The sequence below is a fragment of the Struthio camelus genome, chromosome 8 (assembly GCF_040807025.1).
Source record: "Struthio camelus isolate bStrCam1 chromosome 8, bStrCam1.hap1, whole genome shotgun sequence".
Lineage (NCBI taxonomy): Eukaryota > Metazoa > Chordata > Aves > Struthioniformes > Struthionidae > Struthio > Struthio camelus.
This window is the reverse complement of record NC_090949.1, coordinates 8,698,703-8,726,011: the sequence shown is the minus strand read 5'-3', so window position 1 is coordinate 8,726,011 and position 27,309 is coordinate 8,698,703. Positions and strand designations below refer to the sequence as shown.

Here is a 27,309-nt window from a genome sequence, read left to right as displayed (position 1 = left end):
TCACAGAAGCTTTTCTGTTCCACTTGACACTCAGTAGCAGAAAGAGTCCCTATCTGAAATGGCTACAAGTCAAATCAAATGAAAAAAGTAAATCAAATGAAAAAATAGTGTACTACTTCTTAGCCATGTTAATAATTATCACCAGCTCATTCCTCTCAGTAACATTTGTGGTCCCACTGATTCTGAAGGAATAGACTTTACTGTTGTTCATACCCTATGGCACGCATAAGACGCAAAACGCAGCCTGCAGAACAAAAATTCAAATGAACAAACAATGCTTTGTTTTGTTCCTTTCAGCCTTTTGCCTGCCCTTGGCAATGATGCCTCCAGACAGACTGGGTAAGCACGCTTTTTAATGCGATCTTCAGTTTTTAGCTTTTGTGCACAGAAAAATACTAGGAAAATGTTATATTTAAATTTTTGTGGAGGCAGACATGAAGACATACAGAAAGAGGGATCCTGCCTAATACTAATTTTAAGACACACATTTTCTATATAAAACTGAAGTTATATCAAAAGAAAAAATCACTTCAGAAAAAACCCTAAAATGTTTTCTCTGCATGTAGAAAACAAAACATGTGCAAACACTTTGGATAACGTAGAATGAAAAGGCTAGCATACTACAATTCTGTTCAGGGCATTTCCAACCACAAATGTCATGGTAAGTGATTATTTCTCTTTTTAATTTTGATTACATTAAACAAATCACACAGACAAGTGTTATCGGATAACATTTCTCAAAATGCTCATTTGTCATATGAGATACTTCTCCCTATGTTTTTATGATTTAATCTAGCACAATGATACGCTCTTATTAACAATAAATGGCTACTGACATTTTCAAATCATCGTTAATCACATGCATGCACGTGGCCTTCCATAAATCTGTCTCTAAGCTAAAGAGAGCTAAGTTAGAGATGCCCTGTGACAAGACAAGGAACAGTGTTTCCACCTGAGAAATACATGAGAGATTTCTGCTCCACATCAGCTGAATCCAAGACCTTTCAAAGTCTAACAAAGCCCACAGACTTTAACCTGTTACTGAAGGCCAGAAACTTCCCAAGGAGATAAGAGACCTGGATTCAGAACTCTTCCCCACCCAATATCAGAGTTGATGCAAGTCCATTGTGGTACCCAGCTCACAAGAATTAGGTCTCCAGGTTGGAGTTTGCAAAAAAGCTGGCACATGAAATTGCAGGCCTATAGCAAACATCTTTAATATAGGTGATATAGCGGGAATATCTTCTGTGACTGCAACTATCTTTCAGTCTTTTAGGGAGAAAACAGGTCACCCCGGCAACAACGGTCTTGTTAGGCAGTTTCAACTAAGCACTCCGCAAGCCTCAGAATGCTTTCCCAAAAAATGATTAAAAACATGCAAGTAAATATCATATGAGCTATAATACATCAGCTTTTCATTAATGATGATGCATCAACTTTTTCTGAACAAAGCAAATGCAGTTAAATTCATCTTTTTAGACCTTTGCAAAGCATTCAATGCAGTTCTTCATAGCAGAGGGAGACAGACAGACAGACAGAGATTCAAAAGCACTTGTCTTATTTCAGTAACATGCTGAAGCTAAAATATTCAGACTTCGTGAGTTTCACTCTGAGCATTCATTAACAACTTATAGCAAGGCTGCAAGAAGTACGAGTGCTCCAGTATTTTCTGAAGAAAAGCCAGAATATCCTGCTAATGCAGATGACAATAAGAATATCGTAACAGAAGAGATTGAAAACATTGAAAATTGGACTAGGGTAGAACTGATGAAAGTAACTAGCTGCTCATGCTCTTAGGAATCAATGAAATAGTTAATCATTAGGGCAGAAGGTCATACAGGAATAAAAAAAGTAAAGTATTCTTTTTTTTTGTAATAGCCTTTTACATCCTTGACAATTCTTGTTTCTGGAAGAAATACATCCCTGTTCTTTCAACCTTTCTCTACAGATTGTGTTTTCTAGACTTCTGATTATTCAGAAACATTATATTATCCTCCAGATACATTCTTCCTAAGTTACAGAGGCAGAGCCCTAGCCAAGATCTTTCCAGAACTGAAAAAAGTGGAAGAACTATTCATAAGGCTGCACTTCTGTTGATATATCCTGTACAATATTTACTTCTTTATTTTACAGCAGCATGGTATCATAGGCTTACGTTTTGTTAGTGACCCACCGTCAAGTGCCAGGTCCTGTTCTGAAAAAAAGCTATCTAATCAGATACTAGCCTTTTAGTACAGACCCAGCCCTTACCCTTCCCGAACTTGCACTTGAACTGAATTGTGCACCCATGTCATAGAAGATCATGTTTCCTGAGCTAGTTTATTATAAAAACCATGCCGGATAATAAATAATATTATTAAAAAAAAAAAAAAACTTACTGAACTCAAGATAAAAGAAACCTACCATATCTTTACCTACAAATCCACAACCCTATAACAAAAAAATGATTGATATGATTACATTTTTTTTCCTTGATGAGTTTGGGCTGCTATTCATCTCTGTCACCTTTCAGATGCTTTCAGATTGTCAGTTACAACTACTTACAGATTTTTTCTCCCCAGAAGTGAACTTAGACTGATTTGTCTGTCACTTCTCTGTATTATCTTCTTCAAGATGGGCAAATATAGAGCCATCCTCCAGTCTTTCAATACTTGACCAATCTTCCACAATTCTCTAAGACAGTTGTTATTGCTTAAGATGTTTGTTTGAGGAAGTATCAGTTCCCCCTTCTCTCCTCTAGAATCTTCTTTATCAAGTCTTTTAAGTTTATTCATACCGGACTTCAACAGGTAGAAGGTTTTATTCTGATATGTTCCTCCTCCTTTCTTTCCCAAGGGTTACAACCTTAGGAATTTCATGTTTATTCTCAGCCAAGTTGTCTTCCACCTTTATGTTCTGAAATCAACTACCACTTACTGGCAAGAGGTCTTCCTCTATATAGTGCTTGGTGGACAAAGGGGGACTAGGTAAACACCCCATACCCAAAATTTGCTGCAGTCCACCATTGCAGTCATGCAAGTCATTTATTTCCCCAACTTTTCCATCACCTTATCGCCAATTACCCCGATTTCTCCTCCTCTTCCTGAAAACTCACATTTCAATTTTTATATCCTTCTCCAGACACTCACTGTTCATGCTATCTGTGGGTTTTTGTTGGCAACTCCTTGTTTAGAGAGCTTGTCCCTAGGCTAGCCCTAGGTTTGCACAGTTGTTATTTTACTTCTTCATGAGTAGATTCCATCTTTCCTCAGTACACCATTGAGCATCAACCTGGAATCAAGGAAACAAAGTTTTCCAGGTAACACCACTTGTAAAACTGAGTATTTGCGGATACGGTTTATCCACGCGAGCTGAGACCCCATGCCCTGTTTGAGGGCACTCATAGGAAAGCTGGCTGAGCCCTCGAACCTAAGCCGACAAACTTCACCAGTCACTGCTGGCCCGCTCAGGTCACTACATGCACTGTTGCTAGTACACACAAACAGCAGCAAGTAAGATAGAGGAGTGTCTGCAAGCTGATGCTAACCGCTTAAATTCAGGTTTCAGACTGGCAGCACTATCCCTCTTCCAGCGTACCAGCTCTAATTCGATGATGGGTCCCCTGGTGTCCCAGACTGGGGTCACCAGTCACAATCACCTTTTCCTCATGGTGACTGCAACTCTTTTAGCTTCTGGGGTACGTGCCTCCTCAGTCTTCACTGGTCTGCACAGCATCCCTGCTCATCATCTGAATGATGAGTAGCTGCCAGGCAGCGGGATCCAGAAAAGGCCAGCCACAAGCTTCCTTGCCTCCCTGTAAAGTGCCAGGCACTGTGGCATCTTCCTAGTTTCTCTGTCCTTGAAAGCCTCTGAATGCATTCCTGTTAATGAAATCTTTAAGATCATTCGTGTTAGCTGAAACAACCAGTCTAAACTCTCTTCATCAATTTTGCATTTTCTGTTAGAAGATTTTTTTTGCCACCAGATGGCAATAAAAGATGGGTATGTATTAGGAGTAGCCTCACAACAAAAGATACTTGCATTAAAGCAACCTTAAAGAGCACCTGCAAGACTTGTAAAAATTTCACGTTTTCTGAACCTTAGGGGGATTTACTTTCCACTTAGTGTTGTAATTAACAGAACTGAAACAAACGTGGATATTGTACATATGGATCATTAATCTAAGCAGGCCCAGCCCGATAATGATTTTTAAAATCTGTTAGCCTGCCATTTCTTCATTTCTTTGGCATAGAGATTTAAGAACTGACCTTGAAGCAAATTTGAAATTCTTCCAAAAAATAGTCATCAAAATGAAAAAAAAATCCTTTAAAAGCCAAGATATGTTAACATTTAAATAAACAGTATTAACATAGCAGGAAAAGCATTTTTAACAAACAGCGGACCTACAGCAATAGCTTCACCAAAAATCAGAGCGCATTTTTTGTTGTCATTGCTGTTTAAAAAGCATACTACCAAGACTCAAGATTTTTGGATACTTATTTCCATTTCACAGGCAGGAAAAGGCACAGCAAAAGGAAGAGCAGATTGCCTAATGTTACGCAGCATCTCTGGCAGCAGCAATAAAAAAAAAAAAAAGCAACGCTCTTAAGACCTTCTCAGGTGTTTAGGTCATTAACTTCCCAACGCCTACTCAGCAGCACTGTTTAAAAGTATTAGCTAACACCTAAGAAAGATATATTTAATTTTATTGATGTATTAAAGAATTGTCAAGCTAAGTAGTATACCGAAAGTGTAAAACACAAAATTATACAACACACTAAAAGTTGTGAAACACAAAAACTTTGAACATATTTATGAAATGGGTTGTAACTTCTAAATTAAGACATAGCCATTCAAAGGAAAAAGGAAAAAAAGGAAAAACAAACAAAAAATAGAAAAACACACCAGCTCACTAGTCCTCGTTGAAGAAATTATAATTACAAAAGATAAATCTCTTCACTCCCTAGCAAATTTTGGCAAAGGAAAGGTTAAGAGTCAAAACAAAACCGATGTACCTTACACAGAATTTGAGATATATTGGTCCAAGACTACCGAACACTAAAAAACTCTTGTCCCAGGTCATGCTGTGTGCCAATACTTACATCCTAAAGTATACACAAGGAAAAGTCCTTCTAAGAGTACGACTACAGGAACATGGAATGCATCATTCCTCCTGAAAAGGAATCATGAGTAAGGAGGTATGAGACCAGCACTTTACACTCATTGGTAACTGCTGAAATACAAGGACAGTGTAGCATTTAAAGCAAACACTGCCTGGTCAGAGGGAGTGAGGTTCCTGTACCCTACACTGCAGCTATCAAATACTGAGACCACTGGCATTTCTTTTGCCCAATTTGGACATCAGATTCTCACAAAATAAACTACCCTTCATCTTCTCACCCAGGAAAACAGTAGACGGAATTCTTCCCAAAGACATAGATTGGGTAAAATAATTTATCACAACTGTCTTGCCTGCCTTGTAAAACCTAAAGTTCTCCATCAGACGGTCTGCCAGTTTCTAGAAACTCACTAAACTGTGTCTTCTAGAGGGGATTACTTTCTCATAAACCCTTCTGTATTCTGAGCTTCTTTAGACACTAGCAAAAATGAATGTGTTTAGGAGCAAGATTCTTGTTAGACCTGGCACTAGCATTCCCAACACTGGAACTGCCCAGGGCCAAATGCAGTGACCACAGAAGAGAACATCAAACCGCTTTTGTATTCTTTATCACACTTGCTGTAAGATAGGAACTCTCTTTTTCATTGTGATTTTTATGTGGGAAACAAAGCTGCATTTTAGGGCTGTTTATCACAGAAGAAAGACTTTATGCTTATTTGGTTCCATTCTCTCTTTCAGCAAGACATCATATATGCCATCTTTCTTCAGCAGAAGAGAAGCAACTGAGTCGAAAACAAGAGCTGAAGACCAAGCATGAAAAACTGTGACCCTACCTACAGGACTACCATTGAAATACTTTGGGACAAGTAAGGAGTACTAGGCATCTCATCATCAGAAGAGAGCCATCTTGGAGCCTCAAAATATTTACAAGATAGAATTTTTGTCCTCCTCTAGACGGTACAGTAGTTTATTGAATATAGGCCACATTTACAATTTCATTTGAAATTCAGCTGGGCAGCTCTCAAAATAGGATAGTCAGGACACAAGTTAGAGTTCTTCAAAGGATTGTGAATTCATTTTTAACATCCAGGCCTTGACTTACTCTGTGCTACCAGCTATTCCTGACATTATCAAACCGAAAGGAAAATAATCACAATTATGGAAGACTGTCAGTTGCAATATTTAATTAAAACCTTTGCCTTTGACATTTCAGCAAAGTTCAGTATTTGCATGGATGTGAAAGCGCAAAAGATGTAAAGCTGTTGTAGGAGCTGTGTTCCCATAAAAACCTGTCACAGGGATTAAATTAGGTCAAAAGGTCACTACAAAATGGCTTTGTACTAATTGCACAGAATTCTTTAAAAAGAGGAGGTACACAAGTCATTAAAATATTCCACGTTCCATAGGAGATACATTTCTTAGCACTGAATTGTTTCATGTTACTACTTGCATAGTCTCATTTTCAAGCACAGAAAGAGCCTAGCTCTTCCCCACGTGTCAGATCCTTCCAGATGTTAGAGAGCCCCTGATAATTTTCCTCTTACCTGGCCGTGTACAAATGCCTCAGCTGTCAACCTTTAGCCCTCAGTGCCATGACTCACAGTTAACTGAAGCTTTAACCTCCCTCAAATTCACATTCCAAAAAGATCCTCAACTCAACTGTTACAAAAAGTTGCTAAAACAATCTTGCAAACAACCAATCAACTCCGTATGCCTATATGTTACAGTATATAGAAAGCATCCCCTTCCTCCCCTGTGAACACTGCAAGATTAAAAATAGCTCCTTTTGAAAGAGTCAAGCAAGATCCTAGGAATAGAGATCTATTAACCTTGGTATAGTTCCAGAAACCTGACACACTCCTCTAATTACATTTTCTAACATTTTAGATAATTACGAACTTGATAAAAATCAGTCCAGCATCTGCTTCCTGTAAAAGAACATTGTGCTTCTCTAAACAGTTGCTCTTTTTTTTTTTTCTTTTTAATTAGTTTAAAAGATAAAGGTGGCTCGAGAGATAAAGGAACTTCATCACCAAAAAAAAAAAAAAAAGAAAGAAAGAAAAAGAAACAAAGATTAAAGAAAGTAACAAAATAATCAAAGCCTGTGTTTTCTAAGGCATTGGCATCTAATCACAAACAAGCATTATAGAGCATTTCCCAAAGGCAAAAAATGTCATGACATCCAATAAATAAGAAGAAATTAGCTGGAGGCTCACCTCCCTAGAATTCTGGGTGGTTTTTTGTTGTCTTTTCAAGTTACAAGGAAAAAGTACTTTTCAACAGAGAAGGCACTCCGTATGAAAGCCTAGAAGACCTACCTAAAAGCTTGTGATATAATGTGAATATAGTAATGGATAAAATAAGAGAAAGAGAGAAGGTATTTAACCAAGGGACAACGATGATTTTAAAAATAAGGTAATATAGATCAGCCAAAAGTAAGTTTAGGACGGATGTCTAGGGTGAAGTATTTAATCACCTGACGTTAAGAGTATAAGTTTACTTACTAATTCATATGTCCTTGCAGTTTAGTCATTGCATTAAGAATGCCAGCACAGAACTTGGTTCTTTTCTTTCTTCTGCTCTTACATGTTGCTGGGAAAATTAGATGAAGATTCTTCATAGCTAGGACTTATCCATGCATTTCTGCATGCTCTGTCAGAGATCTAAAGCCAGATGTGCAGAAATGGCAAGCGTTTACATCTCCAACTACAAGAAACTTGATCTTTTAGTATACATAATAAGGCACTACAAGCATATTATACACTCTAAAATCCCAAGGTTCCTAAGCTGGACACACAGACCTATTATATTCCACAATTTTTTCCTTCTCTCCACCTGTAACACTACGAATGTTCTTCACAAGTCCTGATTCAGAAAAAAAAGAATGATTTGGTACGCTACGGAGATTACACATCTCTGAACGCAGAAGACACAAATATTGAAGCTTATCTTCCTGCTGAACAACAACAAGATCTTTCAAGAAAAGAATGTACACAAAAATGTATTAATGCTTGCACAAAGGGGCAGACTAAAAAGTTCCATAAGCAGACTCAATTTTGTTTCCTCCATAATTTTCAACTGCTTCATAGAGTAAATAGAACTTTTTTCCTCTATAAATGTTGTTTTGGACATATTTTTTTTTAAACTATCTTAAGCAGAAGTCAATGGTACGCTAGTGATTTTGTTGCTCACATTAGTTAAGAAATGATTTAAAAAAAAAAAAAAAAGAAGAAAGAGAATGTTGGAAAACAATATCTGCTTTTAAACACGCCGAGGAATTGCGCTACACAACCGCAGATAAGTGCCACTTGTAAGATTACGAAGCAGTGAATTCTGACAAAGGTCTCAATACCTCAAGTATCTCAGTAGTACACACTTGCTGAATTTTTTTTATTTTTGACCAGACCAGATAATTCTCAGAAGCTTCATTCTCCCCAAGTCTACTTCTGCTCTACTTAGTGCTATGAGCCCAACCAAAGACGACAAGTCACGAAAGCAAGCTGCACGAAGCCAAGCCTGTGTGCACTGGAGCAAAGAGTTGAAAGTAAAAATTAAGCAGTTTTGGTGTGTTAACTAATACAACTGTAATGCTTATCAAGAAAAGAATAAATCAAAAATCATGTGTAAAATAGCTTGTACATAACAATGTTTCTCCTCCACTTCAAGTCTGACCTTGAATTAAATTTAGTCTGTGCTCTAGGATTTAGACTGTAATATTTTCCCAGATAGGACTAAGAGTTTAATTGCTCTTACGCATACAGTTTTGAAGCACTGGGCCTTTGTTCCAGAAAGTTTAGTTGCACCTTTCTTCACACTGCTCAAGTTTTCCTAGAATTTTTTTCCCCCTCCTACTCCAGTAAATCAGGACTTTGTCCAGGTATTGAACTACAAAGAAAGACAGGTTACCTGTTTTGGCAGTGACAAGTTGCAAGACTAATGGTCGTCTTGTTACAATTCCGGATCCCCGTGGAAGAAAATCCCTAAAAAACATAAAGAAAGAAAACAATTACAACCAAGAAAACACTGACCAGTTATATAAAATAGCAGACTAATTTGGAAGCTCCACTACATCTCCAGGTGCAATGAAATCAGAAAGCGGGCAGGATGGATTTGCAACAAATACTACTATAAAATAGTATTATTAATTTTGATTTGTGTAGCAATAGGTCAGCAGACAAATGCATAGTAAAACTAAATTACTGGCTCGGGGCATTACCAATTCCCTTTCTCCATGACTGTCATATATAACACCTCAAAACTCACCATGTATAGTAAGGGTCCCTAAGCCATCTCCATATTTATGGCGCTCCCTAAATAAATATGTCCACATCCTGTGCTTTATCTAAAGATGCACAGCAAGTAGGGACATGTGAACATATACACTTTCACACAGTGCACCCAAGCTCTGGCCAAACCAAACTGCCACCCCTCTGCACCTACTCTGTCACGCACGTAACTTCTGCCAGATCAAAACCCCAAATCACTTTCCTAGCAATACTTCCACCCAGGAGTTCTTGGGTGAAAGGCGAATCACAGAAGCTCTCGGACCAGAAAACAAGCAATAAGGCAGAGACAGCAACTACGTATCTCCACGGTCCTTTCTATGCCTCCGAAAACAGGGAGAGTCCCTATGCAACCAAAATCCAAGAACTTTGCATCAGTTACTACTTGTAAAACTGATGATCAGAAACCCAAAGCAAAATAATGAACAAAGACCTTTTTTCCAGGGTCTTCTGCTGTCATCATACCAATTAACCTCTTAAAAATCTTGAGATGAGGAGCAATGAGGGGCTTTGAAGAGCACTCCCTTCAAATAAGCATCTTCAGAAGAAGAAAATTCAAATGCAAATGTACAGTTTCACAGTCAACTTAAGCTCATTTAAGTCACCTCCTTTTGCCTGCCTTAGGAGCAATGCTGAATCACCCCCCTGTTTCAGGTGAAACGTAATCCAACAAATGGTCAGGACATGAAGTTTCAGTCAGATCAGAGAGCTGATCTAGGTGCCCAGGTAGCCCCAAGTGCTAGTGCCAGTACAAAGGACGAGACAGGAATGTGCAGAGTGTGTTTGGGAGGGGTGGGGAGAGGGAGGAGAGGATAAGGAAGAAAGATACCTCCCTGTCAGCCCTTTTGACAGTACTGCTTAGATGGATCTGCGCAAGCCACTTGTGAAACTACACCTTACCTGTACCTTCACATTTCTTGAGGATGATCTTACAATACCTGGCTTTAGCAGTCCCTTCAAGGTAGCTCTTAAATCTACAAGGCTTAAAACAATCCTATAAGGGTACATCTGCAAAAAGCAACCCAAAAACAACCCAAAAAGCCCCCATAAATACTTCGTCAAGCTTCAAGATATGATTTGTGCAAGTCAAAAGATTTCTAGGTGTAAGCAGCCTCAGCTCAAGATCAGCTCAGAACTGCAACACCAGTGAATCTCTTTCCATAAAAGGAATCAAAGTAGAAAAGTTTTGGTGCCTGCAGAGGAGAGCATTTGTGATACAGCAACGTCCTTCGGAACATCGCTGCCTCCATCAAAATCCCAAAGCTATACAGAAGTCTCCAACATCACAGGCATAGTAATCCTTGAAAGATGTAACGTCTTCATCACAATGTTTTGAAAAGCAGGACACAGCAAGCATACCTGAGAATACACAGCACGAATGGGTAAATAGCCTTATGCACAACCCAGCTGTAAAATTCTCTAAGTGACTAGCATGTGAGACCAAAGGACTCTGTCCTTGGACTTCACTGGAAAAAGTAATTCAGTTTCCTCTGAATGAATAAGTTGCTCCCACCACACCATCACAAGCACATGCTACTGGGAATCCACTGCACTTCTTGGACAAAGTTAAGATTGCACTTACCGCAAAAAAGATTAAGGGAAGAGGTCTTCTGATACTCCTAAAACAACATTATTTCCAAGACAACTAAATACTACTGTACAGATCATTTGGGGGAAAATGCCTATTAAAGCACAAAATCCCTTGCAGTCTCAAGGAGCTCCAATAGCTGCAAAATGAACATGGAAAAAGTGCTTTTTGAAGTTGCAAAAGTTATCACTCAGTAGTGTTTAAGCTCAGCAACAGAAGTCCTCCTCATGCAAAGGATGATATTAAAAGAAGACTAAAAAAAAAAAACCCTGTTTCCTCTGGTATAAGCTCATACGAGCAGTTTTATCATGTTGAATTTATCTTCTCCATTGTCCCACAGTGATACCTGCCTGACATGACAGAGGAGTGATTCCCACATGGCTCAGTACACATTCTGTTAAATTAGAGAGCTCTTCTATGCTGTACTGTATAAACAACATAGCAGTGCAGATCAAGGCTTGGTGGTGGTGATGCTTCAGAGATCATAATGTAAAGTATCATTAGTATCCAAGATGAGGTGTGGTTTGCCATCTTCATTTCACTTCATCTAAATCTCTCTGTTTTCTGCAAACTCAACAACCACTGCAGTGGTCGGGCAAAATACAGTATAGTCCCCAGTTTGTACATAGGAGGTGAAGAATGACAGTTTATCAGTACTTAAAATGTTATCATTGTTTCAAAATCACTTAAATCTATCTTACCTGGCCAGTATAGCATTGTGGAATGTTGTCACACTTTGATCAATTATACGATCACTATTATAAAGGCTTCTGTAAAATAAATGGTGAACTTATACTAACATCAAGATAATAAATTTATATAAAACATACAGGGCACTCCAGGAAACCAAATAATTGAGGGAAATGTCAACGTTGACACATTCAATGCATTAATTAATAAGTGCTAGGAACAACGTAAAATTGTGTTAGCAATGAACTGACAAAAAAAAAAAAAAAAGTCCCTCCAAAGGAAAAGCCTCTACGTTTTTCACAAACTGCGGAATCATGGCTCCAGGTAAGAGTCATAGCTATCTTAGTGAGGAGCACAAATCACCCACCGAAACCTATCTCATCTTGCCAAACAGCTTCACTTAAGAAAATTTTTCCACTCAACCCAAAGGTCTCTCCAAGTCCCTAACCCTCCTTCCAGTGTAGAAAAGCCATATTCAGTGGGCTGTTCATATAAACAATATTGCTATGGTAGCACTACACGCAGGTCTTTATCCCCAAGGTTTGCCAAGTACTACAATGCAGCTTTAATTGCAATAGGAAGTAATAATGCCAAGAGTCAACAGTTTTCCTAGGCTTTTTTCCAACACACTACTCATTGTTCTATGCAATTCCAGCCTGGCACACTAGGAGCACCGGGTTTGTACTGCCTGCTGAAGGGCAACATCTTGTGCAAAAGAACTTACTGTTTCACAGTGAACACCAACACAGACTTATCTCCCAAGTATCTCCCATTTCTCTGGTAAATATATACTGTATGGAAGTACTGCAAATGGCTTTTTTTTCTTTTTTTTGCATGGATCATATTTAATCATAATGCAAAGCCCTATAAAAGAACAAAAACAGGAAAAAAACACGGCTCAATGTTGTCCAGCGTAGGCCTATGGTAGAGAGACATTAATAACTGCTAACACCTTTTCTCAATATCACATCTTAAAAATCACAAACCAAAATTATTTAATTTAGAACTAAAAAAATAATTCTTAAACCTAAAATTTACTTCTGAGGAGTTAATTTGGCACAGATATGTTCATTCTATCTCCTCTTGCTCCTGTGCTCACCAGCACCACAGAGGATCTAGCAGTTGATCCTTCACACGCTTTTGGACTTTGCAAGATATGCCCAAGTGATGGGCAGCATACTTTGCCTTTAAGTAGAGGCTTTCTTAGGAATTAAATTCTTAGCACTGAGTTACCCAAGAACTTCCTCAGACTTTTCATCACTAGCACCGACAGCGCTGTGTTTATCCTTCCTTACTGGCTTTGGAAGCACAATTCTCCTGCCCTCCAAATGACAACAAAAAGATAACCCTGAGACGCTTACATTTTCAAGAAGTCCCAAAAGCTCGCTCCACAGCAGTATATCTGTTTTGTGATTTTAAATGTTCCCAACCACGTGCCATTTTTATTCAGCATTACTATAAAACAGTAAACTTTATCACACTGATATTTGGCTATACATGCTCTTCCTCATTAACTCAAAGCACACAGACCAATTCTTACTGCCAGTTATCACTTGATCCCTCACCTCCTTTCATTAGTTACAGGAGAGTAAGTGCCTTTTGTTTTGGCAAAGTGTCTGTCAGTCAAGAGAATCTCTCACAGCTTTTGTTCAATGATTGTGAAGTCTCAACCGAACCTAACTGGGCTTATAGGAAGATGTGCAAAATAACTAATCCTCTTTATTGAAGACTAACGATACCTATCTTAATTAGATCTACTAGGCAAGCTAAATGTGTTAAGAAGCTGTGGAGCATTAGTGACCTTGGATATTTTAGTTCTTAAAGCTTAACAGTAGTTTTTCCAGTAAACCATACAGCAGATATTGGCCTCCTTATCATCATGCTTTAGTGCTCAGTTCAAGATCTCCTATGAAATTTGTTCTCCGTTGGCAGTAACCATTCTTTCAAGGTCAGTCAACCTTCTTTCGACTGAGAGATGACTTTAATTAAAGTTCTGAATCAAGATGCAATCCAGTTCCCAGGAGTAATAACTACCTACTGCAGCCTATGCAGTTTGTGCATGACCCCGGGGTGAGAAATTGGGTATCCAGGTATCCTAGGACTACTAACTATCTCCTTCTTCCAAGGCAGGTAGAAAAAATTGGTCTCCCAGCTCCAAGGCTTCTTTGTTGTCTTTGAGAAGCCATCTTCACAGAATCACAGAACGGTTATGGTTAGAAGGGGCCAACAGCCCCAGCAGTGCCCTTCATCATCACGGTTGATCTACTGGAACTGAACAGTCACAGCAGGTATTATGCCCTAATTAGCCCATCCATCACTTTCAGGTGGTCACACACAAGTTGAATGAACATCCGTTTCTTCTGAGGAACAAAATCTTGAAACTGTTACACAGCACTACATCCTAGCAGTTTAAAGGTCTCTTTGGGTCTCCTTTCTCCCACTTCTTTATGGAGCCAAAACCAAGCATACAAATCCAGAAGGCAATAGTACTAAATAAAAATAAATAGATAAATAAAATAAAAATCCATGGGAATATGGTAAATACTGCCTCTAGAGGTAATAAATAAGACATTTTTAAAATGTCAGCAAAGAAATGGAAAGGAGATGCAGAGGGATTTCAATCATGCTAGCTGGACACCTCCATAACAGCTATGTTCAAAGACAATGCTTAGCCCCTATTAAGGTAAGAAATTAAAGTCTGAGATTCCCTTTCCATGCAGAACACTAGAGATGTTCCAAAGAGCAGGCTTAAGAACCACTGTCATTATACTTCGCCCGGATCTAGGAAGAACCTAGCAGCTACATGCTTGCTCAACAAGCTACCAGAAATTATTGCATCTCCCCCATTAAAGGGGACATTACAGGGCTATCAGGAAATCAGTGTCAAAAGTTACTCTAGTAGCAGTGAAGTCTTCCATTAAAGATGACAAAAGCCAAAAGTTTCTTCAGAGTAGGGGACGTCTGAACAGAAGCCTAAGAAGGCACACACCATTTATTGGTACCGTAATGCTAATATCATATTTTGGCAGCATTGGAAGTACCTTACATCCCATTTACGCACAGAAAAGACAAGCCTGTTCACCAAAGCAAAGAAAGAAAATGCACTCCCTAGTTTTAAAAAAATCTTCTCCATGATAGAAAGTTTTAAAGTCTCAATATTGTTTATAGGGCTGAAAATTTGCCAACACACACAGCTATGAGAACTTGCCAGGCAAAAACATGAAGTGCTAAGATGAACAGTGCTCTGTTTGCACTGCTTATGCTTGGGCTGTAGGTTTGCTGTATTAACAGACCAGGAAGCTGCCAATGTGCAGGCTCGTAGGCAAGTCACTGTGTGCACGATGCATCTGTCCTCGCTGGCAGGCGTCCAAAACTTTGCTGCATCATTCTAATTCCATTTGTGAAAATGTCCTTTTCCTCTCTCTCTTTTAAGATTTTACAAAAGCTTCTGTTACTTCCTGCCCAACGGTGCTCTCCAACAATTCCAAGCAGGGGAAGAAAACAAACCACAACAACAAACAAACAAACAAATAAATAAATAAAACACAAACAAAACCCCAACAATTCTTAGAATTTTCTTGTTGAAGAGAGTAAAGCAGACTTTTCAGAACTGCTGTATTCTCCTTAATAAGATATGTTTGCTCTTAGGAATGGACTAATTTGCATAAGCTATGAAGGCATAAAAGCACATCCATTCTCAAGATGGACACAAATGCAGTAAGATTTTGTATCTCAACACAAGAAATGAAAAATAAAAATACGTTATTCACTAAGTCATACTCAGCGCTCCAAATAGAAGTTATTGTTTTTGATCACTTACAGCTGCCAAGCACTACTACAATTTTTTTTTAAGAAAAGATCTGAGTAAGAAGTTTTCCTTTGCAATACAATCAGATATAAACAGAACATCTTCCCGATGGCAAGAATTAAACAGAAAACATAATACAACACGTCCCCACGCTGTGGACATATCAGTTACACGAAGCAAACTATTATACAGTGACTTGCATTTAGAATGTAATTAACCTCTGGATATTCTATCACGACATAGTTTTAGATATTACAGATTTCTGTGCTCAAACGGTTTTCAGATTTCAGTCACCAGAAATCTAGGCAAAATCAGCTCCTGCCTTTTGCCCCAAATTACACCTTCCTGGAACTTAGATCCATCAATACAGACTTTTTTAAACCAATGGTATAGTGTACAATCAGCCATGCCACACCCCAGTCCACTCCCAAAACTTTGCTTCCTCAGAAACATCACAAAAACACTCTTTTTGTGTGTGTGGTAGACAAGGTGTCAAACTTCAGGGTTACCTTTTTTTTTTTTTTTGTATAAGACAAGCCATTTTAGGTCATTTTGCAAAGCTAGAATGCAAATGGATCCAGTTTTTCTACTCCCTCCACAAAGTATGCGCAATAGGAACTCATTATGAAGGCAGTCTAAATTTAAAGACAGAAAGACAATGAAAGAAAGAGGGTGGTGGTGGTGAGTTTCCAAAACAAACAATCCCAATCACGTAAATGACTTCTGTTATCTAGCCATTTTATCCCTTTTTTTTTTTTTTTTTTTTAAAAACCTGCCTATTCCTGCTTTTCAGGCAGTGCTATGTGCAGATGGATGTCTATATGACAAGGCAATGTCTGCTAATTCCTGAAATTTAGTATCAACCATCCCTTCTACCCTTCCTCTCACCCCAAACGATAAGTTATTACTATAAGAAAATCTTATACTAAAAGTCTGACCAAGCCAGCGTTTTATGCTGCTGAGACTGCATCCCGAAAGCACTAGCAAAGTCAAAGTGCTGGAGGTCTGAGCCCAGACTCCTAAGGTTCCCAGGCCACGCCCTAGACCTGCTGGAGATTGGGGACCTTCTATGGATGTTTATGTAGCACAGGAACAAATTCACAGGTGAGCATACAAGGACATAACATTGCTGCTGACAGATTATGTTAAAAACCTGCTTCAGCAGTTACCAGTTTGGCTGCTGAATAGATCTTGAACATAGCCCATTTCATTTACTTTCATGCAGCAGAGCTTAAAGATATCTTGCAGTTGTTCTGTGCTTGCTACAGAGAATCCTGCCTATCGTTTGCAGGCGAGGAGTTTGTATACAGATATTAAGTTTTATCATTTTAAAGTGTCCTGTAGACCTAAGCGCTACTGAATATGTGCGTACAGTTGTAGAAATCTGTGCTACACATAGGAAACGAATGAAGCATTGAGCGTTTAAGATTAATCTAGCTTTGATGATATCATCTGTGAGGATGGAAATCTAGATGTATTACAGGAAACATTAAAACTCCTGCATATCTGAAGAATGAAATCTTAGTGATTTTGCAAGAGAAATAGCATGCAGAAATGCTACGTTAAGTGTTGTATGAAGAAGTCGTGCTTTCAATTCAAATCATAGAAACTGACGTTATTGATAGATGCTTTGGTCGAAAACCTCTCTTATCTACAGCTACAGTCTCCTTTGCATCCCAGAGGCCATCACAGACAACAGTACTTGGCAATACATCAAAGCCCAGCATGCAGTTAAATGGGATTTTGCTTCTCTTTAGTTCAATAATACTGCCTTGTTCATCTCAGTGCAACTTGCTGAAGAAAAAGATGCAAGGTTACAGTTAAATAATGCTCATTTCCTGTTCTCAGCACATTTACACTACAGGCTTTACGCTGCAGACACACAGCGCAGCATCAAAAGCATTTCTAGTAACCCCTTACGCACCAGCACAAAAAACAGGGAGTTCACCGGCTTGTATTTACTAGTAGGCCTCATTTTGTAACGCGCTATTTAAAAAACAGAAAAGGCAAGAATAGCTTCTGCCGCTCAGGGCTTACTGTCTAAGCAGACCTTATTCGAGAAGCCAATGAATATTTCAAAGAATATCACTGATTTGTTCAGCGATGAAGTGTATTCATTAATGGATACCAAACCATAAACGTGATCTCTCTTAGTGACTAAGCTGTTAGAGGTACAAAGTAAATATTAACAAGGATCTGTGTTTCGAAAGAAGAAACGCTGCTGCATCTCAGCTGTGCAATGCAGAAGGCAATACTCAGTTTTGCTGTCACATGGTATTTAAGGCAGCTGTCACACAAAGCAGAAAATAAAGTAGATAAATAAAACAGTAAATTTTAGACTACAATCACAGTTAATCCACACCAATTTAAAGATTATATGTTAACCTCTTCCTTTAAAAATAGAAGGAAATTAAAAATAAAGGAATAAAGTCTAAATCCTATAAACAGTTAAGACAGTTAAGACTTGAAGCATGTACATGTGGATATAGATGATGTGTCAAAACTAGTTCAAGTTCATATAGTAGTTCAGCAGCAGAGAAGAGAACAGCCTGCATCCTTATTTCTGCTACTCTGCTGCAAACCGCACCAGCATCACTCCCTGGGTTTACAGGTGAATTTCCAAGCAATCATATTGTGAAAATATTTTTATCTAAACTGGAAAGCCTTGTTCTCTCTTTCATTTACAAAGACAACTAACATAAGCCTGAAACTTTAGCAGAAACAATGCCTATCAAAAGAAAGCAACACAAGAAACGCACTTTTTATCTGTTGACCCCCACACTGTGAAAAGTTAGGGCTCCTCCCTAAGGGAAACGAAGACCAGGATTTATACAAGTTACACAAGACCCTAGAGAGTCAGACAATCCATTCAAACGTTGAATTTTCTTAAGTGTCCCTTATTAAGAACCAGGAAAGCTTAGACAAACGTAGCCAGATACCTTTAAAAACCATCAGAAGCATGCATTCGCCTTCAGTACCTTGACAGATTGAATTTCCATTATCAACAGCCACTGAATTAGTAGCACCGATTTCTCGGAAGTTTTTTTTTTTTTTTGGGGGGGGGGGGGGAAGGCTAGGTCTCAGACTTCAACTATCAAGCTTTTATGCACTAAATCACAGGACTACCATAACTTTGCCATACTGTATATGATTAGATTAAGACCATATCTATTTTCATAGGTACATAGAAGCCTCAAGTATTACATTTTGACTTAGCATCTCTAAACTGCTTGACACGCTAAACTCAAAAGCCAAAATGTAGGGCAGGGCTTACTATACTATGGCTCATTATTGAGCCTAGCTTTTCTTAAAGAAGAAATGTTCCAACCAGTAAAATTTAAATACCAGATATAAGACAAAAGACTCCTCAGAAAAATTCTAGAGAAAAATCTTTTAGCTTAAGTGTTTAAAAAAAAAAAAAAGTATTGTTGTTTGCATGCCTGTTTTGAATTATATATTTGCTTTACTTTGCATATAATTCTCAAGACTCAATATAAAAACAAACTTAAAATACACAGCTATATCTAAGGACAAAACTAGGCCATCTGTATCACACCCAAAAGTCTAAATTCGTTTTACATCCACTAAACGTAAAGAAGTATTTGGGGAAGAAATGTAAACGAGACATTGTTTCATTTTCTACTGTTTCTATTTAATAGATTACCCAGAAACCCTTCTTGTTCTCAGTGTACCAGAATATTTTGATAATTTGATTAATACACTACATACAGCTGCACAATGGCTTAATTAGTCAGGAAAGGGAGTGGCCAACTCTCATTTCCATAAGATCCTTAAGATTGGGGGGGGGGGAAAGGGCATCAGATTTCAGTTTGAATCTTTTATTGCTTAGCATTTTCATATCTGTTTAACATAAAATGAAAATTTTCTGTAAAAAGTTTTTTCTGTCAATGACCAATAGCCAGAACTATAAAATACCTGTATCGATTTTAACTATATGTCCCCCAGGAAGCTCACAATCTAAATATATGTCCCCTCTTTGGAGAAATGCTCTGCTTCAACAGTTAGATTGAGACTCCTTTCCTTTCCCCCCAATGACTCAATTCAGTCTTTTTTCCCCCCCACAACTGCCATCTCAAGGAAGAATGAGCTGGGCACATGAGAAGTTGTTGTAGTTTGAAAATAAAAATTAGTACATATTTCATAAGAAACAGTTCTCCAATAGGATAGGCCATAAGATTATCAAAAGCATCTCAGATCATAAAGCTGTACAGCTGTATTACAAAACCAGACCTCAGGCTCTTAAAATGAAAGTGCTTGTTTGATTATGAGTGACAGGCTTGCAATTGAGAGTTCACATCTCCTATAAAACAATTATTTGGCCACACGTAGTTTATATTACATTAAGCAGAAGAGGAAGTAAAGAGCTTTTAGCTTTAAAATCTGATTATTAATTTTTCACTATTTGCTAGAATAAAATAAGGCTCTGATTCAAACCTGGAGAAAGAGGCCCTGACAAGATAACTGAAGTCACAGATGGCAAGCTGTCTTAAAAGCCCATTTTGCTGTATGAAGTAACAGAAAATGCTTTCTCTCCAAATACAATACCTTCCAAGGATTGTTTCTTGCCATTAGTTTTCTTTTAAGTTAGCCTGTTACTAACAAAAGGAAAGATGTTTAAAAAGCATAAACGATATATAGGATCATGATCCTGTTCTCATCTATGGCAAAGAAATAGGACTAGGCGAAGTGCCCATTTCCCATGACCTTGCTACTGGTATTTGGCATTTCTATTGGTATTCCCCTTTATGCTTTTGAATGTCTCTTCTACTGATTTTCTTCATGACTAGATCAGATCCTTTCCTTTAAACACTGCCTCAGTATTTCATGGACATATTTACTTCTGTTACAAAGCAGAGCGGATAGAAGAACATTTGCTCTTAAAAACACTCTCTCTTCAGACAATAGCATTTCCTCAAATGAGTGCCATGAGCTCCAGTCAGGGACACGTGAAGGCCTAATGCCTAAATGTAAATAGCTGTTTTTCCTCAGTTGTTCTCCAGAGTCTCTGTTTTGTTCTAAATATAACGTCCAGAAGTCTAAGAGAGGAAATCCTTCAAACATAGTCCTAGACTACCAAAAGCAGCAAAGTCTCCTTATACAGAGAAGCAGTAAACAAAGAGTAAGCTCTCCAAATACCTTAGTGAATGCTAATTCAAATGATAATAGCTAAATTGGGAGATTTAACACTGCTCCACTCCAGCCTTGTTCCAAGCTGACCTACAATGACATAAGTAGTTCTGGTTGTCACACAATTCCTGAAGCAGGCAAACATACAAAATTCATCCTTGTGCAACAACAGCACGAACTTATACCAAACAGGCAAACTAATCCCAACTTATCTGCTGATTGCTGTCAGTAACAAAAGGTGTTGAGAGCGCCTAAACGAGACTGGATAACAGTGCTGCCTTGGGGACAGCAATGGATGCATGTCACTCAACAGCTTCAGAAATAACAGAACTTGGATCCAACTCCCAGAACCATCTGCCAGCTCACAGAGCTATGCCACAGCCACATCCCTCATGCATGTGCTGAAAGATCAGCACAATGCATAAACTAGATCCTGGGTGTTGCAGTTTAGCCCAACATTTTTCCCTGGCAGTTACGCCACAGAAAGAAACTTCAGCTCTGGTGCTACTTGCAAGCTAGAAAATGTGTCCTCTGTCCAAGTGGTAAAAAGTAATCTTTGCACAAGCAGAGACCCTATACGAGACTAAAATAGGGGCAAAGTGGTCTAGTAGCTACAGGCAACAGATAAAAATTCGATCCCAGTAAATTCTTGTTCGTATTAACTCTAATCTCATTAGAACTCCACTAACAAATATCCAGGTATCCAAACAAGAGCATGTTTATAGAGACGCCTCATGAAGAATAGTATGCCCTCCTGTTACCAAAAACTGCTGTTCCTGAGGAAAATGAGATTTTAACTGTCACTCTGAAGGCTGAGAGTTCAAAATCTGCTAACGACAATGATTCATACGGTAACAGAAAAAAAAAAAAAAGAGCATTAACCTGCAAACTCCAGAGCAATGTTGATATTATTTCATTTTGATAGATTTCAAAGCTGGAGTTTTGTAGATTTCAAAGCTGGAGTTTTGTAGATTTCAAAGCTGGAGTTTTGTAGATTTCAAAGCTGTATTTACTATGTCATGCAACATGCCATTAATAAAAATAAAGGGGCGGGGGGGAAGGAAGGTGCAACCTGTCCCTACAATGAGACATGCTACCTGTATTGGCCATATTAAGAAGGACATGTACGTAATAAACTTCTTGTTTTCAGAAAGCAACTTCATTATCAAAGGTGTCACCTGAATACCTGTAAAAACAGGAACGTCTTACAGCATAGGAAGAAGAGCTGCAGACTGCTTTGCCTGCTGATCTGACGACCAAAATGCCCTCCCCATCTCATGGATATTTGCTCATCTGGTTCACAATCAACTTCTCACAGCTTAGCAAGTAACCACTCATCTGCTGACCACACATACTCACTTTGCCTGGAGTAAAGCCATGAGTAAAATATATTTGCTTGAATTTCATGGAAATGGATTTAAAGTAATGCATTTTAATCTCTTATTTGTAAGAGGCTCCAAACTGGCAAATAGGAAAGTACCATTGATATTGTATCTCAACAAGTTACTCCACGGAACAATCACGTATCCATATTCCAGCTCCTGCATCACAAAAACACTGTAGTACCTCACACTAGCGTGTAAATCTTCAGGGAAGGGACTCTCTTGTAGTATCTGTGAGGTGCAGAGTAAATAACCATGTAAGTGAAAAAAATAATTGCCCCTAGCATTCCTTCATAATTCTTGCTAGAAGTCTGTCTCCCTTGTGCAGCAGGCCCTAGCCCACTTTTGTCCAAACGAGTCGGGTTAGCTAGTGTAGACTTCCCATTTATACCTTTTGCTCTAGCCTGGCTCACCTCGGGGGAGACGAGAGGGGGCCGCACTCAAAGCAACAGCTCCACCTGCGGATCAGATGGAGCAGAACCCTCTAGCAGCGGAGCAACAAGCATCTGGGAGCACTAACCCCTTCCAGCAGCACAGCTGCATCCAGACAAAGACATCCGTCCACAGCCTTCCACCCTCAGACCCGGTCCCAGACGGGTGCTGCCCCAGACAAGTCTCCGAGGCAGAGACCGCATATCTATTTCACCAGAGGCGTGAAGATTGCCTTTCCCCAGCACATAGGTTTTGCAGAGCTTTGCGGACAGATAGATCAAGATCTCAAAGGTGACAAAAATACATTGTAAAGACTTGTTTAAAGAAAAGTCTAACAACGTGATGGCCAATAGTGATTTCTGAGGACTTCATTCGTGCTTTCTAAACTCCAGAGACTCACAATATTGTCAACATCAGTAATTAGCTATAGCCTTCACACAGAGGGAAGAGGAAGAACTGAAATTTAACACAGTGAGAGTAAAATCTGAAACGGAGATATAGAAACAACAACTATATGAATATTTTTTATACTGTGTATCAAGAGGTATTGCACTTTGACGTATGCGCTTAATCTTATTTTTAGAGATAAAGCACTTTATCTTATTTTTAATGAAGACGCCGGCACGTGGAAGTTCACAAATCACTGACAGAATAGTACTTCTGACCCCATATACAGACCAACGATTGTGGCTATGCTCTGAAAACACAGTCTCTAAGAGCCTGCAAACAACAATTCATAGCAAATACGGCAGAACTTCATGAAGCGACACTTAAGTTCATGTTTATCTCAAGAGATCTTCAGAGATCTACAGTCAAGAGATCTACAGTCAATCCATTGACTGGACCAGCTGAATCTTCAGGCTTTCTCTCTCCTTTTAGGGCAATTGTAAAGAAAGATGCTATGCCCGTGCGTGCATAAAACGGAATACATGAATCGTAAGCATTAACAACATTAAGCAACCATTAAGCCTTAACCAACAAAACCCAGAACCCCCGCCACGGTTAGGTTCGGTTTGTTTTTTGTTTTTTGGTTTTTTTTTAAAAACAGCTTTTCCCAGATTAACCGCCCCACTATACACAGGAAGCGGCTCACGGGAAAGTTGCGCTGGCTTTCCCGCAGCACGGCCATCAGCATCCTCCCCCAAGGACGCCGCAGCGCCGTGCCCGCCCCCCCCAACCCCCCCGCCGCGGGGAGCGGCTGTCACCGAGCATCCCCGGTCCGGGCGGAGCCGGGAACCCCCCTCACCCCGCGCAGCTCCAGCCCCCGCGCCGCCGCCGCCCGGGCTCAGGGCGGTTGGGGGGAGGGGGGGGGCAGCGCCGCCGGGGGCGCGCGCTGAGGGGACCGTTAGGGCGGCCGGCAGCCGTTGGGGGGAGGGGGGGTAGCCGTTGGGGGAGGCGGGGGCGTCCCGATACCCGCCGCCCTCCGCCTCACCTGGAGACGCAGTTCTCCAGCACCGAGCTCTTGCCCGCGCTCTGCCCGCCCACCACCGCAATCTGCGGCAGGTCCAGCAGGCAGTTCTGGCCCAGCGCCGCGAAGGCGTCCTGCAGCCGGTTGACGAGCGGGATGAGCCCCTCCATCCCGCCGCCGCCGCCGCCGTCCCCGCCGCCGCAGCTGACAGGTAACGGCCGGCGCACTGCGCATGCGCCGCACCCGCAGCCCGGAGGCGGGGCCTCTGCCGGCCGCCGCCACGCCCCTCCACCCGGCCACGCCCCCCACCCGGCGCGGCCACGCCCCCCCCCGCGCGGCGCGGGCCCGGGCCCGGGCGGCAGCGCGCAGCAGAGGCAGCGCCGCGGCCCCCGGGGGGGCGGACACCGGCCAAGGGCACCCCCCCCCCCCACCGGTGGGGACACGGGGACGAGCAGACAGAGCCTCGGGGGGGATCACTCACCGGCTTAGGGGACGTGCCGTTTCCCGCCGGAGACCGTTTGCACCCAGGGAAAGAGCTGCCGTCAGTTTAATTAGAAACGCATAGCGGGAGCAAGCAGAAAGGAGAGGCAAAGAGCGGAGACGAGACGTGTCCGTGATTACCGGCCGCAGTCACGGCACAAAAACACCCAGAGCAGAGGCTCTGCAGAGGCTGCCCTCTGCGTCACGGCGAACGGCGGCCGCCAGCCGTCGGGGGGATCAGGCGATCCCGTCGGGGGGATCAGGCGATCCCGTCGCGCAGACCGGTGGCGGCGGCGGGGGCGAACGCAGCAGCCCCGCGGCGCGCTTAGCGGGGCGCTCCGGCTCTCACCGCCTCGCTGGGACACACCACGTTGTCATCATTTCTAGCTACGTGGAGCCTGGGGGTTATTGACATAATTATGCCAATTAGCAGCACAATTTCCCCCCTTCCACACTCCTGACTGAGCTGGCTGTGCCAGGAGGTGTTAGAGTAGCTTTTTGGCTGCTTTCCGACTAATGGGTTTCTACTGAGGCTGGGATTGAGGGATCACAGCGTTGCACTCTGGCAAAATCCTCGTCACACTGTCTGAGCAGAGGAGCCCTTCGTACTGCCCTCGCTGAAACAATTAAGATCAGTAAAAGGGCAGCCTGGCTGTAGGGCCGCATCTACACCAGAGACGAGCGTGAACGCTTAAAAAAAAAAAAAAAAAAGGCAGGAACCCTTGGGAGCGATGCTATGCGCACCTTGCAATTAATAACCCCAGGAGCAGTCCTCTCCGTTAGGTTTTTAAACTACATCTTTGCTTCCACGATTTTTTTTTTAAGTTCTTGGGTTTTTTTTTTTTAAAGAAAATATCTACTATTAGTAAAAGATTAAGTTATTCCTCCAAACCTGTGCAATTTCCAAACCAAACATTTTTTCTGTCCAAGCTGAGCTAAGGCTGCTAAGTGGCCACACTCACCCAACTGCTGCATCACTTAAGAAAAGCTGCTCTCCCAAAAGCAAGGCCAAGAACAGCCAGGGCATAACTTTCCCACCTCCTAGGAAAGATGGGAATATTTTTATTAGGCATGCACATGTTATTAGAAAGAAGTCATTTTTCAAACAGCTCTAAGAGATCAGTGAAGAGAAAGCAGAGGGCTGTGTATTTTCAGCTCCCTGCTTTTCGTGGCGTATTTCACCCAACAGTTTCTTTCAAAAGACCCCAGACTTCGGTGCTGAGCCCATTCTGGCTTCCTGAATTTCCTAGGAGATTCAGGGTAGCTAAATACAGGGGCAACAGGGACAGTACTAGCAGGGACCCTTGCCAAGCTTCTCATTACTTATAACCCTGAAAAAAATAAAAAATAAATAAATGAATCAAACCTGTGTCAGATGGCCCCACCAAAACCATTTTCCTGGGGAGCATCAGGCTGCCATCTTTGAGGGCGCAGCGGGCGCAGAGCTGCTTCACTCGCCTGTCAAACACGCTCTATTTTTACCTTGCAGTCAGAGTTGTGCCCTGGCAGATTTATCATTTACTTTTGCCAGATGACAGGCTCGGCGCAGAGAGAAGCCCTTAGCCCGTGAGCACTCAAGCCTGCATCAAGCCTGTGGGTGGCAAATTTGTCCCACCTGGACTTCCAGAAAAATAAGTGGCAAAAATACTCCAGTAGCCGGGTGCTGCTGTGACATTTGAACCCCCATCACTTTCCACAGGCATCCCTTCCGAATCGGGAAGCGTAAGAATAATTTGAGGGCGCTTAGGTCAGGTCCCCAGGCTGCTTTATAAACTCAGTGTAACTCACTGCCTGCACAATCATGAGAACTGTAACAGAGGAGACTTACAGATGCCTCCGGTAAAGAGGCAGCACACGGTGCTGCCTGCAAGGAAAGCGCGCTCAGCCCTGGTGGGGAGCGGAGAAGGTCGCTTCCTCCCCCCAGGAAGGATTTCGAGCAGGCAAGCTCCTTCACGCATGATTTTCCCTTCTCTCCAGGGACCTTCCTCGCCTCCTCCTTGGCTCAGATGCCAACCCGAAGCCTCGCAGAGCTCTTCCCGCAGCAGCTGAGCTGCAGAAAGCAGCGGGCAGCGGAGGCGACAGCCCCACGCCAAGGGGGAGCGCCCGGCCGCGCCGTCCCCACTGGGCGGGGGAGCTCCTGGCTGACACCTCGAAGCTGCAAAAGACGGAGTTGAAGCCAGAGAGGCTGCAGAGCCACGGTTACGAACAGGCGCTCCGCCGTTTGCCCCGTTTGGCGCTTCCTGCCTTTCCCTGGGAGCTGGCAGCCCCGCAGAGCTCGGGATGGCGCAGGCAGGATTGAGGCGCTGGGGGCCGCGCTGGTGCCCGAGCGGACGCTTGCGTGGCAGCAGCAGCGCCACGGCCCCCGGAGCCTGACGCCAGGCTGCTGCAGCGAGCGCGAGCCCCCCTCCCCAGCTTGGAGCATCGCCACCACCACCGCTGCCCCCGCACCCGGCCAGCGCGGCGCGCCGGCCTCGCTCCTGCCCCGTGGCCTCCAGCTGGAGGCCGGACCCCGTAGCCTGGTGCGTCCAGCCGCAGCGGAGGAGGAGATGCAGAGATGCTTCCCGGCAGCGATCCCGGCTCGCGGGACGCCGCCAGGCAGCAGTGCTCCCTAGCTGCAGCCTCTAAGCGTGACTTCTTCCTCAGTGACAAAGCCAAGCGTTTCTCCAAGGGAAGGAGTCAAGGGCAAAACGCTTTCCTGTCCCTTGCGCCGCTCGAGACGGACTGCTGCAGCCCTCTCTGTGCTGCAGCACCGTCATGCCCAGACAGCAGGAGCATCCCCAGCTGCCTGGGCTGGGCTCATCCTCACAGAGGTCTTTCCAGCTGGAGGAAATCAGGTCTGGGTGCCCCATACCTGTAGCTTTCATTACTGCAAAATTTCTCCCAGCTGCTTAACATGCTGTCACCACCTGAAAGTACAGCCCCCATCCACCTCCACCCTCCTGCCCAGCACCTAAGTCCCTGTGGCCGGGCACAGATGGTGCTGTGACCCCTG

The 27,309-nt window shown here is 41.9% G+C and overlaps 1 protein-coding gene across 8 annotated transcripts in view; it reads right to left on the bottom strand.

The window, feature by feature from the left end:
* DNM3 (dynamin 3) overlaps nucleotides 1-24,082 on the bottom strand; it is a 189,522-nt gene extending 165,440 nt beyond the window's left edge. For all 8 annotated transcript variants that reach the window (XM_068952054.1, XM_068952052.1, XM_068952048.1 and 5 more), the window contains exons 1-2: nucleotides 23,862-24,082; nucleotides 9,005-9,078 (exon numbers count right to left, since the gene is read on the bottom strand). In XM_068952054.1, coding sequence (XP_068808155.1) covers nucleotides 9,005-9,078; nucleotides 23,862-24,007 — 220 coding nt within the window. In that variant the 5' untranslated portion in view covers nucleotides 24,008-24,082. The remainder of the gene's footprint in view (nucleotides 1-9,004; nucleotides 9,079-23,861) is intronic.
* Between the last annotated feature and the right edge of the window lie 3,227 nt (nucleotides 24,083-27,309).